Raw genomic sequence first — 16,262 nt, 5'->3', positions numbered from 1 at the left:
CATTCTTTTTTACACTGCACAGTGTCCATTACATGAATGCACCATAATTCACTTGACTAGACCTCATTGGTGGACATTGGGGTTAACTCCAGTCTTCTGCTATTACAAATAATGCTGCCATGGCCTTGAACACACTTCATCTGCCCATCAGCACTATCTTTAGAATGCTCAGAAATAATTAACTACCTTTCCTGCTAACATCATACTAACACATGCTGACATCATGTGACCGCATGCTGACACCATGCTTACACATGCTAACATCAAGTATGTATTCTCTCCAGAGTCGGTAGTTCTTCTCTACTCTCCCCACCGCCACCACCTCTGCACATATTTTTCCTTTCCCCCTGAGGAAGTGGTTGCCAAACTTTGGCATGCATCAGCATCATCTGGAGAGCCTGTTAAAACCCAGATTCCTGAGCTCCCACCCCTACCTCCCCATCCCCTGCAGTTTCTGATCCAATAGGTCTGGGCAATGTTGATGCTGCTTGTCAGGGACACCATCTTGAGACCACAACCCTGATGCACCTTATCCTCAGTACACACAGTTTCCTCACAGCTAGCTCAGTCCACCTTTAAGTCCTTTGCTATCTTCCTTCTGGAAGAAATCATTTAGCATTGTAGGGGAACAAAGTGGCTGGGAGACAGAAAAACAGGGCTTGGACCTCAGTTCTGACAACACTGCTTGCTATGTGGCTCTAGGCATCTTGTTCCCTTGAGTGTTGGTTTCCTCAACTAATAAAAGAAAAGCTCTGGGACCTGACAGGGGTGTGAATGTTAAAGAGATAAGGTGCTTGGGAGCACTTCTCAGTCTACGAAGTTGTATGCAAAGGGGAGGAGCCAATACCACCGAGCTGACAGGAAATCTCCTTCTAAAGTGAGGAAATAACTGTGCTGGTAGAAAAGGAAGTGAGCCAGGGAGAGAATTTCAGCTAGTGAATAAAGGCTCAGCTACCCTGCTTATCCATCACCCACCTGTCAGTTTGTCGTACTGTGGTAGCTTCCACGTTGCTGTGATGCTGGAAGCTATGTCACTGGTATTTCAAATACCAGCAGGGTCACCCATGGTGGATGGGTTTCAGCAGAGCTTCCAGACTAAGACAGACTAGGAAGAAAGGCCTGGCAAACTACTTTTGAAAATTAGCCCATAAAAACCTGGTGGTTCACAACAGAATACGGACAGATAAAGTGCTAGAAGATGAATACCCTAGGTAGGTGGGAAGGCATTCAAAATCCACGGTGGCCACAGCAATGGATTTGAGCATACCAACATTCATGCAGGTGGCGCAGGACTGCACAACGTTTCGTTCTGCTGCACGTGGGTTCGCCATGAGCGAGCTGACTCAGCAGCAACTAATGACAACAACAACTCAGCTTATGGATGTAAGGAAGAAAGCTGGGGACCTTCAAGAGGAGGAAGGCCAGTCCTCACGGTTGCCAACATCCTCTCTCCCACCCAGCTTGATCCAAGAGTACCCTTCCCATATTCTGCTTTTAGATCCATCACCCTCTGCTTCCTGCTCCTTGGTGAGAGGGGCACACTGCTGAAAATAAGCACAGCTGAGGTGTGGGGAAGAAACGTCTTTCAGAGCTGTGTGCATTTGTGACCATACCTGCCTTGCTTGTGGGCATCTTCACGTGCTTCTCGTCTCTGTCTTTGAGGCCTACTATGAAAATAAAAAATAAAGGTGTTCTAGAGGCAGTCTAGAGACTCAACAAAGCAACCCCTCACCCTCTAGAATTGCTTCAAATCTAACCAGAATAAAATATGAAACAAAAAAACCTATGAAGCTTCGGTGAGTTAATTTAGCCTTTTGATGAGCATTTTCCAGTTCACGTCAGGAGCAGGGATTGAAAGATTAATAATTTAGGAGGCCTGATTTAAAGAGATCTGAACTAAAACATTTCCCCAGTGCCCAACCCAAGCCTGAAATTGCTGCCCTTCTTTAGAGGGTTCTTAATGACGTGTACATTTTAACTTGGCTCCTCCATAAAATTGTCACTAAGGAGAGTACCACTTTGCCTGCACCACTTGGGTTTCCTTGCCCTCTGGTGTCTGGTTTCAGTCCAACGGCAGGCAATGGAAGCGAGAGCGCAGGAGGAGAGAGAGGTCCGAGTATTTGCTCCTCCATTATCGCCCTGCTTCCAAGCCAGGGTACGGCAATAGCTGCCTCACTGGTATTACAGCCCTTGATCGGTGATTCACAGTTCAAGCTTTTTATATTGTTGTTGCTGTTAGGTGCCTTCCAGTCAATTTTGACTCCTAGCAACCTTACAGGACAGAGTAGAACTGCCCCAGGGAATTTCCTAGGCTGTAATCTTTATGGGAGCTGATCGCCAGGTCTTTCTCCCTTGGAGCCACTGGGTGGGTTCGAACTGCCAGTCTTTCAGTTAGCAGCCTAGCTCTTAACCATTGCGCCACCAGGGCTCCTTAAGCTTTCAAGAAGCTTCAAAATACTATTTCCCCTTCAGGCCTAGGGTTAGTCATGGCTTCCTGCTGTTTCTCATCCTTGAGGGCATCAATATGCCTAGTGGTTCCCTGAATCCTGCCCACAGCTTTTTGAGCAGCCCCTTTAGTCAGTTATCTTTAGTTAAGCCCTTATCAGGTGCAATTCTGTTTTCTTCTAGGAACTGATGGATGCACAAGGCTTATGTCATCTGTAGCAAAGCACGGCAGAGGCAGGTGTGAGCTCTGCAGGAATGGTTTATCAGAGTGAAGAAGAGCAAAGATTGGAGAGCAGCTGCTGTTTGGGCTGATGGGCCATACAGGATGAGGCCACAGTCCACCGAGGCAGAATCCACTTCATACTCAACACCTGGCACAGTGCTGGGCCTGGGTGGACTCTCAAGACATGTTAGTTCAATGAAGGAAGCAATCAGTCCCCTTAGATGGGCACTATGGGAGCTTTGTCAAATTTTGAGATGCCACTCTTCTTTGCCTCCAAGAAGCTTAGATTCTAGCCTAGAAAAGGCTGTAAATAGGATCCCTTTTTATTGTTTTAATACTTTAAAAACTCTTTTTCTGCTTACATGCCCATGTAAAATATTTGAAAAGTAGATTTAAGCATAAAGGAAAGGATGAAAACCATTCGGAAATAACCAGTGCCATCCTGGGGCCCTGGTGGCCCAGTGTTAAGAGCTCAGGCTGCTTATAAAAAGGTGAGCAGTTCGAATCTACCAGTTGCTCCTTGGAAACCCTATGGGGCAGTTCTACTCTGTTCTATAGTGTCGCTGTGAGTCGGAATTGACTCAACAGCAACGGGTTTGGTTTTTTTTTTTTGGGTGGGGGGTTTATCCTGTATGTATCCTTACAGCTCTAACTGTGAGAACTAACATTGTTTTACTTCGTGCCAGGTACTTGAACCTGTCATCTTGTTCCATCTTCACAACCACTTCTGGTCTGTATTAGCCTCATGTTACAGGTGAGGAAAATGAGGCCCAGAGAAGTTTCTTTGCCCAGCAGCTAGCAAGTGGCAGAGCCAGGCGTGAGACCAGGCTGACTGCAACACCTTCCTGCCTGAACTTTGCCTGCTCCACACACACCTGCAAAGTTCTTGGAAAATCACCTGCATTTACAATGATGACAGAAAAAATGAATCACAGGGAGGACTATAGGAGATTATTTTTACTGTGAATACTGTAGTCTGAGGATAGACAAATCCATTTCTGTGTGTGTGTATATGTGTACGGGTAAGGAATTTCTCTGCCTAAAAAATAATGAGAAATGATTTCTAAAAGAGGCCAGTTTCATATGATTAGGTGAAAGTGGGAAAAATTATTTGAATTATTAATCTTCCAAATGAAGGTCAGAAGGTTATCATGCGTATGAGGCAACAAGTACATTTATTTTTCTGTCTTTCTTTTTACTGCCTCTAGGTAAAAATGCCACAATGAAATTTAACACTTAAATCAAGGCAGCTTAAAAAATTACTCTCTCAGAAGTGACTCATTTATCTTCTTCTAATACCGAACAGTGGTGAATAAAAATTCTTGGGGAAAGAAATGATGAGAGAGTGTCATAAATCAGAATTATGATTAATTCAATCCTATGTACCTGAAGTTCAACGAATTTATGAATTTAAATGGAAAAGCAAGCTATGCAACAGTAAATTCTATACCTTTTTAACTTCTCTCCCAGCCAGTAATGTACACAGTTTAGCACAGACATTAAGGCTTTCAAATGCTGACTGCCTATTTCAGATTTGGGCTGAGTACTTACCAGTTGTGTATGTGTGACCTTGAGTGAGTTACCTAATCTCTAAACCTCAATTTCCTCCTCCAGTAAGACGGGAAGGACCGCTAGCAGTGCAGTGGTTAAAGTGCTCAACTGCTAACCGTAAAGTCAGCGGTTCAAAACCACCAGCCACTCAACAGGAGAAAAATGTGGCAGTCTGCTTCCATAAAGATTACAGCCTTGGAAACCCTATGCAGCAGTTCTACTCTGTCCTATAAGGTCGCTATGAGTCAGAATCGACTCAATGGCAGTGGGTTGGGTTTGGTTTATTAAAATGGAGATAGTAATAGTACCTACCTCCCACGCTGCTGAGAGGATTAAATGAGGTCTAAAACACCTGCCTGGCACTGGCGGGTACTAAATAAACCCTAGCTCTACCAGATTGGTATGTTCATTTTTGCATCCTTATACATTCTTTGAAGGAGCCCTGGTGGCACGATGGTTAAGAGCTCAGCTGGTAACTGAAAGGTCAGCGGTTGGAAACCATCGGCCACTCCATGGGAGAAAAGATCTGGCAATCTTCTCTGGTAAAGATTACAGCCAAGAAAACCCTCTAGGGAAGTTCTACTGTGTCACATGGGGTCCCTCTGAGTCGAAATCAACTCAACAGCACCTGACAAGAAGTAATACCGCTGTGAAGTGTTGCACACATTGCTCTGTTTCACCGTTCTTTGAGGCGATGGTCTGGGGCGGCAGGAGGACACGCTGGCAGTTAGGAAGACGGCACGCTGCCTCGAACCCCAGCTTTTCTGACTGGTGGGAGAAGAAGGCAAGTTTCTCCTCTCTCCAGGCCCATTCCCTTGAATGTGGGTTAAGGGATTGGGCCACAAGTTAGCTTTGAGACCTTCGTGGTCTGTTCCAGGAGGCGGCATCCCTGAGATGCAACAGTCCCGTTGGTGGATGCAGTCCTGAAAGGGTCATTCCACTGACAGGGCCCCACCAGTAAGGGTATGGGTTTCCACGCAGTCACATCAGCACAGCGGGCGCGTGTGTGTTTAGTTTTTATTTATTTAATAAGGGTGCCACCATGATGTGATTTATGTTGATTTCTTGAATTACTATAGAGGCTGTGCATTTTTCCGCATAATGATTATTCTAGGTTCCTCCTCAGATAGAAACAGTTCATCTCCTTTGGTTCCTTACTAAGTGGATTTTTGGGTGACTAATAATCTGCTTTTCAAACCACGGCCTTTAAGAATGTGAACACTTCTTAGCATCTGAGGCCTGCACATCTGTGGGAGACCTGAGTTGCCTGGAACAAAAGGACAGCAGAGGCTGTGTCTGGTGTGGGTAGGACCGTTCAGCTCTGACCCGCTGGCTTCTGTCCAGGCTCAGGACCATCTGAGCAAGACTTCTTTCTGCCACCGTGACCAACTTCCTTCTTTACCACCTGGTGGATCTCTCACACAGATCTGGCCTGCTGTTAGTTCTCACAGTTATAACTGTAAGGATACATACAGGATGGCAGTGATTATTTCTGGGTGGCTTTTATCTTGTCTTTTATGTTAAATCCATTTTTCAAATATTTTACATGGGCAAGTAAGCAGAAAAAGAGTTTTTAAAATACTAAAACAATAAAAGGCATCCTATTTATCAGTTTGTTCTAGGCTAGAATCTAAGCTTCTGGAAAGCAAAGAGAATGGCATCTCAAAATTTGACAAACCTCCCTTTAGTGCTCATCTAAGGGGACAGATTGCTTCCTTCATTGAACTAACATGTCTTGAGAGTCCACCCAGGTCCAGCACTGTGCAAAGTGCTAAGTATGAAGAAGACTCTTTATACTTAGAGTCCTCATCCTGCCCCTGCTGACCAAGGGCTCAACTGTATGTATTGTCTGGGAGGAGGGTATCAACACTACATTTGCCAAGGAGACAGCCTGTAATGCATTTCAGTGTGTAAAAGTGCCTATTGAACTTGTCTCTCTAGCCCCACCGCCCACCCTCTCACCCTGGGGAGTGGAGACATGAGACCAGGCCTACAGCCCAACTATAAACCAAACCCACTGCCGCTGAGTTGATTCCGACTCATAGCGGCCGTATAGGACAGAGTAGCACTGCCCCACAGGATTTCCAAAACTGTAAATCTTTAAGGAAGCAGACTGCCGCATCTTTCTCCCGTGGAAAGGCTAGTGGGTTCTTGGTTAGCAGCCGAGTGCTTAACCACTGCGCTACCAGGGCTCCTAGGCCTACAACAGGGGTAAGTAAAAACCTCCAAGGTGAACTCATAGTAACAGCAAGAATTAAAACCATTTGACTCGCTGGTTTGGAGTGAGGTGGCTTATGTTACTGGAAGGAGAGCAGATTTGCCATCAGGCAGCCTTCAGTTTGAATCTCTTGGTGGCCACAAAAAAAAAAAAAAGCTGGTAACCTTGGAGACTGATCTTTCTGAGCTTCCATTTTCTATAAAATGGGGACAGGGGAATAATGCTAATTTTGCAGGGTTGCTATAAGGATTAAGAAAGAAAATGTTAGTTTGAACCGCCGGAAATGCTGATATTCACCTGTTTTTGACCTACGAAAACACTTTCATATGGCTCAATCTGAATTTTGCTTCCATCCATGTAACTTTCTGTTTTCGTTTTTTGAAGGAGAGCACAGAATGTGGGGATGTGGGGGATGCAGAACTCTGAGGCCATTTTGTGTGACAATGGCACAAGTTTTTGTACCTTTCTGGGCTTGCTGTTCTCATCCTTAAAATGAGGAGGTTTCTAAATTCCCTAAGGTTTTGACATTCTGTAAAAACTATTTGATGAATGTTTGTCTCCTCCACTAGCCTGTCAGCACCTCAAGGGAAGGAGCTGGGACTGTTTTGCTCACGATTGCCTCCCTAGCCCTGGGCACAATGCCTGGAGCATAGGAGGTAGTCTACGCATATATGTTGAATGAATGAATGAATGAAGTACAGGAATAAAAAGGGTCAGGATTCACTCATTTATTCATGCTCAACATTTGTTAAGCATGTATCAGACATTGCCATATTATCAGACACTGACCGAACGTGAGGAGACAAGGATAAATGATACAGGTTGAGCCCTCAAGGGACTGATAGTCTAGAAGTGGAGACCGATGAGGAAAATAATGAGAATATTGAGTGATTAGTTCTCTGAGAGAGGAGAGACCAAGGTCTGTGGAAACTCAGAAGCAATCACCTAATTGAGACTTGAGAGACAGGAGGTAGGGAGGACCTGGGAAGTCTTCTCAGAGGACGTGACGTTTCTGCTAACTATTGAAGGGGGAAGAGAACTGAGCTAGAGAAAGAAGAGAGAGAAGGGTGTTGTGGCCAAGCAGAACAACACACACAGAGGCCTCAGGAAATCGTAAGGATGAGCAGCAGATAATAATTAAGTTGAGATAAGAACTCTGTCGACTCTAGGGGAAGGTTTTGGCATCGATCTTCCTCTGCGTCTAGGAGTTTCTCAAAGCAGGGACTCCAGGTCCAAAGGATACGCTCTGCTCCTGGGTCTTCTTTCTTGGTGGCGGGAGGTCCTGCTCTTCTCTGTTCACTTCTCTCTTTTATAACTCAAAAGAGATTGACTCAAGATACATCCTAATCCTGTAGACTGTGTCCTGCCTCATTAGCATAATTTCCTCTAATCCTGCCTCATTAACATCATAGAAGTTAGGATTTACAACACACAGGATAATTACATCAGATCACAAAATGGTGGACAACCAACAATACTGGGAATCACAGCCTAGCCAAGTTGGCACACATTTTGGGGGGACACAGTTCAATCCATAACAAGAACCAAGAGTCACAAGGTGAGGATTCAAAAGTTCAAGCAAACTATCCAGAAAATGAAGAGACAAGATGAGAGACAATACTAATGTAAGAGAAATTCAACTTCAAGGTGTTTAGGGCACTCAGAGGGACCCAATCCATGACCCAACGGCTTTCACTTTGTCAGGACAGGGATTTGACAGCAGTGTTTCATACATCATTTTTACCTCACTCCTGGCTTCTGCCTTCCAGCACCTGAACTTGCTGAAGTCTCTCCTGTCCTAAGAACTCTTTCCTGTCTCTCCCTCTTATTATCATCCAATCTCAATCTTTCAGTACACAGCCAAGTTCCTTGTAAGAGTTATTTAGATTCACTCTCTTTCCTCCTCTCTTCAGCCCATTGCCACCTGCCTCTTCTTGCTGAGGTCATTAGTGACTCTTAGTTGCTGTATCTAGGGATCACTTCTCAGTCCTCTACCCAAGCGATTTTGACTTTTGTGTGATCTGATCCTATTGACCACTCCCTCCTTCTGGAAACCCTTGACCTCTCACTGCAAATGCCTTCCTAGTCTGGGAGTCTCGTGAAGGCACATACTGTATCTTATGTAGTCATTGGTGGAGCACCCAGTGCCCAGTGTGGTGCCTTCCCTGTAACAAGAATTTGATAATCGTGGACTAAATGGCCCTTTTAGCATCCCTGATACCTCTCTATTCTGGTTCTGCATCTAGTTCTCTGGTCACTTATCTTCATCTTCCTTCACTGAATCCTCTTTCTCTATCCTCTCCTTAGACATTGCTCTTCCGCAGGGTCCTTGATCGTGTCCTCCCTTCATGCTGCACACTCTCTCTGGATCACCCCATCTACCACCACCTATAAGGATGACCTTTAAATGCATCTTTCCAGGCCTGATTTCCATCTAGCTGCAGGCCCATATGCCCTCCTGCCTACTGGATAACCCTACCTTATAAGCACATCAAGGCCAATATGTTCATACTGAAATCATCATCTTTTCCCCCAAACCTGCTCCTCCTCCTGTATTCCTTACCCTGGCACGACCATCTACCCAGTCATCCAATCCAAATACCTGCTAGACATTCACCCTAAACTCTCACACCCTAAAACCCATAGCCAATCTAAGTCTGATGATTCTGTCCAATCCATCTCCACCACCCCTGTTCATTTCCACTATTATCATCTTAGTTCAGGCCTTCATCATCTCTCATCTGGACTAAGGCATAGGCTCTGGATTAGTCTCTCTACCTCCCTGCAGCACCTGCACATCCATCCACCACACTGCCACCAGCATAATCTCTCTGAAATGGAAATCAGTCGAATGTATCCTCTTTACCTTCAGAATAAATTTGAATTCTTTTTTTTTTTTTTCCTATCTTCCTGTCCCTTCCTGCTTTCTCATCCTGCCTCCGGACTGGAGCCGCCTATTTGGTCTCCTGTGTCTGACTGAACTAAGAAGTACACTCCTCACGTGTATTATTTTTTGTTTTATAGTCCTATCTAACCATTGTCTGAAGAGTGGGCTTCAGGAATGGTTTCAGTTCTGGGTTAACAGAGCATTCGTGGGACCATAGTTTCGGAGGTTCCTCCAGTCTCTGTCAGACCATTAAGTCTGGTGTTGTTACGTGAATTTGAGTTCTGCTCCGCACTTGTCTCCCACTGCATCTGGGACTCTGTTTTGTTCCCTGTCAGGGGGTCATTGGTGGTAGCCAGGCACCATCTAGTTCTTCTGGTCTCAGGCTGGTGGAGTCTCTGGTTTATGTGGTCCTTTATTCTCTTGGGCTAATATTTTCCTTGTGTCTCTGGTTTTCTTCATTCTCCTTTTCTCCAAGTGGGATGGGACCAATTGATGCATCTTAAAAGGGTGCTCGAAAGCTTTTAAGACCCTAGACGCCACTCACCAAAGTGGGATGCAGAGTACACAATACTGGGGAAGCCAGCACAACTTGAACAAGGAAAGGTCATGGGACCTCCATAGACACATCCAAACTCCCTGAGGGACCGAATTGCTGGGTGGAGGGCCGTGGAGACCATGGTCTCAGGGAACTTCTTAGCTCAATTGGCATAACACAGTTTATAAAGAAAATGTTCTACATTCTACCTTGGTGGGTAGCATCTGGGGTCTTAAAAGCCTGTGAGCAGCCATCTGAGATACTCACTGGTTTCATCCCTTCAGGAGCAAGGGGGAATGAAGAGAACAAGATACAAGGGAAAGATTAGTCCAAAGGACTAATGGACCACAACTACCATGGCCTCCACCAGACTGAGTCCAGTACAAAAAATGGCACCCAGCTACCACCACTGACTGCCCTGACTGGGATCACAACAGAGGGTCCCAGACAGAGCTGGAAAAAATGTGGAACAAAATTCTAACTCACAAAAAAAGACCAGACTTACTGGCCTGACAGAGACTGGAGAAACCCTGAGAGTATGGCCCCTGGACACCCTGTTAGCTAAGTAATGAAGTCACTCCTGAGGTTCACCATTCAGCCAAAGATTAGACAGCTCCATAAACAAAACGAAACTAATGGGGCACAACTGTCCAGGGACAAGGACTAGAAGGCAGGAGGGGACAGGAAAGCTGGCAATAGGGAACTCGGGGTTGAGGAGGGACAGTGTTGACCTGTTGTGGGGTTGTTAACCATTGTCATAAAACAATATGTGTACTAACTGTTTAATGAGAATCTATTTGTTTTGTAAACTTTCATCTAAAGTATAATTTAAAAAAAAACAAAGTGGGATGCAGAACATTTTCTTAATAAACTTTGTTATGCCAATTGACCTAGATGTCCCCCGAAACTATGGTCACCAGGCCTCAGCCCCAGCCCCAGCTACTCGGTCCCTCAACTAAATCTGAATTCTTTAACATGACAAAGAAAGTATGATGATGGTGCTTCCAGCTTCTGGTAGGTTCAGTTTGCCTTCCCAGAGCATGTCCAGGGCACTGGAATTTGTCCAGTGGCCTGTGGTTATAGACAGGTTATGTCTCCATTCTACTGGGGAGAAAGGGACAGGTAATAAGTATTGCTTCACTCAGCATGATTTGTGAGAGGGGACCCACCCTGGCTGTGCCTCCCGTGGAGATTTTGGGAAAACACGTGACCGTGTGTCAGGGCCGGGACTAGGAGGAGGCAAGAGAGGCACCTAGGGTGCAAAATTTAAGAAGGCACTTGGATGGCCCTGCGAGTGTTGCCTCATCATAGTCCTGGCGCTGTTGTGTGTACGTCTTTACGTTGCTTCCCGCTTTATTAGTGTGAATCATGAACTGTGAAAAGAAGCCTGGATACAAATTACCAGCAACTTACGGGCTTCAAGTCTAGATGAAATTAAGCAAGCCCTCTTATAAATCAGAATAGACTCGATGTCAGCGGGTTTGGTTTTTTGGTTCTGAAAAGTTTAGGCTACATAAAAATAAAATTTAAACCAGTCAGTGGAGTCCCTGGGTGGTGCAAACAGTTAACACACTTGGCTGCTAACCAGAAGGTTGGAGATTTGAGTTCACCCAGCGGCATCTAGGAAGAAAGTCCTGGCTATCTACTGCTGAAAAATCAGCCATTGAAAACCCTATAGAGCAGTTCTACTCTGACTCACAAATGGGATAGCCATAAGTCTGAATCAACTCAACGGCAACTGGTTTTACTAGTAACCTGGTTAGTGGGGTATAAGTTGGGTCTACCATTCTGGAAAGTAAATTTGTTCAAATATATCTAGAGCTTTAAATGTTCTCATCCCATTTGACCCAGTAATTTCACGTCTAGGCATCTATCCTATGTAAATAATCATGCATGTAGACAACTATTCTTATGTACAAGGATAGCCGTGCAGACTATTTATAGTAACAAAAGGAAGCAACTAAATGTCCATAAATAGAGGGAAACGCTTAAGTGCTGGTATATTATTCACTACTATGTAGTCATTCAAATGATAACTCCATAGACTTTTAAAATAAGTAAACATGTAGACAATATTATGTTAAGTAAAATAAGAAGTTTACAAAATTCTGTGCATAGAATAATCCCAAATTATTTAATCTTCAATATATGCTTAGAAAATAACACTAGAATACACAAGATTATTTCTGGGTTTGGAGACTATGAGTGATTTTTGTGGTTTTTAATAATTTTTCCATGGTTTTTTTTTTAAATTTAAAGGATAGTCATATATGTTCTTCTTAATAATAATAAAAGAGGAAGTCCTTTTAAGAAATATTTTTTAAAGAAAGACTATTTTGCTGTCTGGAACTCTTAATCATTGGTATTACTAATAAGTTGTCATGGTAACTCTGGTTTGGGGGAGAAGCTGAGAAGTTTTTGATGGCAACCAATAGGGTTTGTTGCTATTGTTGCTTTTAATCCTCTTGAGCACATTTGGCTCAAATAATCTCTATGGATGCACTACTCCACAAATTTGACTGCTTTCTGCCCAAGCAACTTCTGACCTTGACTGTAATTATGCATACAGCTTGTGCACAGAGGGTGCTCTCCCTGCGCTGGGGCTCACGTAACCACTGCATGTTTCAGCTCCTGGTCTGGTGATGCTGCTGTAAAGGCTTGAAACAAATTCTGTGAGCTGTCTGTCGCTGGCTGTGCAGGAGCTCCCTCCAACCCCAGGACAGGAGGGCACTCAGGAGCCAGACACCCAGACTCCTGAAAGCTGGACTTCCTTTCATACAAATGATATTTCCGACCTCTAGTCATATCCACATCCAGAAATTTTAAAAGCCAAGGCTCAATTTGGAGCTAAGGCTGGTGTCACTAAGTTGTAGAAAATGAGTAAAGAACCAAGAATCAAGAATGCCCTTACTGCCTCCATTTCCTCATCAGGAAAGAGAGAGCTGGACTGGGTTGTCTCTAAATGTCATTTTTTACTGACTAATATCAGGCAAGCAGGTGTGCGGAGGCGCACACACATTGACAGCGCTGCCGCCGTCAGAGCCCTACGCCAGGCGAGTGCCCAGGGGTCACCGGGAAGTCTGGCTCCCTGGGACCCACAGGGCGGCACGTACTGGGTTGGCAACAGACAGCTCATCTGCAGGCAGCTCCATCCCTGCACCCTGCAATTTACAGGTTGAGGACAATTTAATGAAGATTTAAAAAGGGACCCACAAACCCAGGCAGAAATCATTAGAAATAATCATTCCCACTAATAAGAGGTCCCGTTGGTTCTTTCAGAATTAGCAGATTTGTTCTAACTCTAGGTTGCAGAAACTAACAAATTGCCCCCCCCCCTTTTTTTAATGTTTATGCATTCTTTTTTCATTCGTTTATCCAGAAGAGATTTAAGAGTATGTGTAACAGCACTATATCTAAGCTAGCATCATTTAAAAAGGAAGTATAATTCTAACTTTCTAAAAGAGAGGAAGCGGGAGAACAAAGGGAAAAGCAGGAAGAAGGCTTTCACATAATACACCATATGCTCGAAGCGATGCTCGATTTCCAGAACGAAGTCACAAGCTTGCTTCGCACACCCCTTGCCCTAACTCCTCCACCCCTAAATGTCCACTCACCTGCCTTTCTTAGTCATCTCATGTCCTTCTCCTCCTTGCCAGTACACTCGGCTTTCAGTGGCCAAAACCCATCCCCACCACAAAAAGAAGATGCCAAATTTTATATTCTGGACAGCCAACATGGGTTTCCAAGTCCAAACAGGTCTCTCAAGAAACAGCAAAAAGAAAGAGGATGTTCTTTTTCTCTCTTAAGACATTATTGGTCTATTCGTTACTAGAAGGATGTTTACTCATGAAAAAAAAAATCAACCCACAGTATGTAATCTGCAGAGCAGGAGAAAGCAATTTCCACTAAACCTATAAATCCTCCTACGTCAGTTGTCAGGGATTTTCTGAACTGAGGCTGAATTCCCGTGTCCCTGTGGAACAATTATTTTGGCTAGTCTAAACGAGTTCATCGTCAAATGTTATGGATATGTTGGTGAAGGGCATGTATTTTCTGGTCCAATGAATAGAAGGAAATAAAACTGGACCAAAGCAATTTCCAAAATGAGAAATGCCAGAGGTGCTGAACCACTTCTTTTGTCATGTTAATGAGTGCCTCCCTGGATCTATTTTAAGCTTCCAGCCATTATTTCCTTTAGCTGAGAGCTGGGTTTGGACAAGTCGCTGCCCCCACGGCTCCTTCCTGTGGCTGAAGCAGTAAAGCCTCAGAGTTCAGTACCTGTACCCTTGTCTGCATGGCTGAGGTTAGGAGGGCAAGTGGGGAAGAGGCTTTTTATCTTTGTTTTGCACAGAAATAACCAAGTTTCCTTATCAGTTGCACTATTCTTATTATGAACGCTCATCAGACTTTTCACGTTTGATAATTGTTGTTGTGTGCCATCAAGTCGATTCCGACTCATAGCGACCTCTTGTGACAGAGTAGAGCTGCCCCATAGGATTTTCTTGGCTATAACCCTTTACTAGTGATTTAGGAAATAGTATTGGAGTCATTATTTGCTGTCCTTGAGCATAGAGAATGTAAGCCAGCTGGAGCTGGACTCACAGGGACACATCAACTGGGCCCTGAGATACAAAGACAATAGCCAGGACAATCTTGAAAAATACCTTTTACCCTAAAGGGACTCTTTCACAGAAACCAATCAAACAGAACACAAAAGACTTTCCACTCTTATCTTTTTCTATTAGCATTTAGTGAATAGAAAATTTGTTGGACCAGTGAAGACCCTCCTGACTATCATTACCTAAACCTGTACCGATGATTATTAAGAGAGAAGATTCAAAACATAGACTCACATTGATCTAGCAGTTTTTAACCAATTGGTGAAAAGGTGAAGCTTTTAATGATTTTACCCATTTTGTGATGCTAATATATACTGATGATTCTGTAACGTTCCTCAGAGTAGGGCAGATATTAACTCTGGCAGCATGCTTGTCTGTTTTCCCACTCTTGTCTATTCTGTAATAAATATTTCCTTGGACTTGGGCAGACATAGCTGTGACAGCATGCTTGTCCATTTTCCCACTTTTGTCTACTCTGTAATCCTCAGATTCTGGCAGACATTAACTGGCAGCATGCTTGTCCGTTTTCCCACTCTTGCCTATTCTGTAATATTTCCTTGGACTCAGGCAGACACGGCTCTAGCAGCATGCTTGTCCAGCTTCCCACTTTTGCCTTTTTGAATATATGCTGAATAAAACACTCTTTTTGCTTTACTAAACTTTGTGATGTTTTTTCCCTACAACAGTGTTTAATAAAATAATTATAGCTGTTAAGTCCTTGTTGTTGTCGTTGTTGTTAGGTGCCATTGAGTCGGTTCCGACTTGTAGTGACCCTGTGTACAGCCGAACAAAACACTCCCTGGTCCTGCCATCTTCACAATCGTTGTTATGCTTGAGACCATTGTTACAGCCACTGTGTCAATCCATCTCGTTGAAGGTCTTCCTCTTTCTCCTCTTTTTTTGATGCCTACTTGAAGACTCTGCTATAATTGACAGGTTAGATAGAGTTTGTGTCTTCAACAAAGAAGAACAGCCTTGTGAAAAAGGACAGTATTAGGTATTACCAGTTGCCATGGAGTCAATTCTGATTCATGGTGACCCCATGCGTGCCAGCAGAACTGTGCTCCATAAGATTTTCAATGGCTGATTTTTCTGAAATAGATTGCCAGGCCTTTCTTCTGAGATGCCTCTGAGCGGACTTGAGCCTCCAACGTTTTGGTTAGCAGCCAAGCACATCAACTGTTTGTACCAGCCAGGGACTCTGTCCATAGGTACTTTAAACTATTAACTCCTCAAAGCTGAGCTGACATTATTTCCCTAACTTTCACAGTGTACCAGTGTACTGAGTCAAGATTTCCATGACTCTTTTTCGTTGAGAAGCCAACAGTTTCATGAAATTGCTAACCTAAGATCCAACAGAACAAGAATTAATTACATAGAACTGAACGAACTGATGGAAATTTTACTGAGGTTGTTTATTGGAATACTGTTAATTGGTTTGAATGTTGTATTTTCTGGATATATAAGGACATTCTTTCTCTTTCTTCTTATGCTATCTGTAATTCACAATAATTTTATAAATTCTGCTTTTGTAAACTAAAATGAGACAGTTAAAAATGATATAACATTTTCACTGACACAATTTCCCTTCTCCTAATTTATAAACTCTTACTCAATTTCTTTACTTTTCATGGCAATATAGTTGTTTGCATATGTTCATTAAGAATGTGTCCTCCTCCAATACAGCGGAAACCAGCACAACTTGTACAAGGAAAGGTCATGGAAGCTCCATAGACACATCCAAACTCCCTGAGGGACTGAATTGCTGGGCGGAGGGCTGTGGG

General features: G+C 43.8%; 1 protein-coding gene across 3 annotated transcripts in view; it reads right to left on the bottom strand.

The window, feature by feature from the left end:
- Positions 1-14,049, bottom strand: part of GABRR1 (gamma-aminobutyric acid type A receptor subunit rho1) — a 38,687-nt gene extending 24,638 nt beyond the window's left edge. The window contains exons 1-2 of one of the 3 annotated variants that reach the window (XM_012559102.1): positions 13,474-14,049; positions 1,614-1,664 (exon numbers count right to left, since the gene is read on the bottom strand). In XM_012559102.1, coding sequence (XP_012414556.1) covers positions 1,614-1,664; positions 13,474-13,595 — 173 coding nt within the window. In that variant the 5' untranslated portion in view covers positions 13,596-14,049. Of the gene's footprint in view, positions 1-1,613; positions 1,668-13,473 lie in introns of all 3 variants that reach the window. The other 2 variants (XM_004388427.1, XM_004388428.3) reach the window with 2 other exon arrangements.
- Between the last annotated feature and the right edge of the window lie 2,213 nt (positions 14,050-16,262).

Source organism: Trichechus manatus, unplaced genomic scaffold, assembly GCF_000243295.1.
Source record: "Trichechus manatus latirostris isolate Lorelei unplaced genomic scaffold, TriManLat1.0 scaffold00211, whole genome shotgun sequence".
Classification (NCBI taxonomy): Eukaryota; Metazoa; Chordata; class Mammalia; order Sirenia; family Trichechidae; genus Trichechus; species Trichechus manatus.
This window is presented reverse-complemented; position numbering and strand designations above follow the sequence as displayed.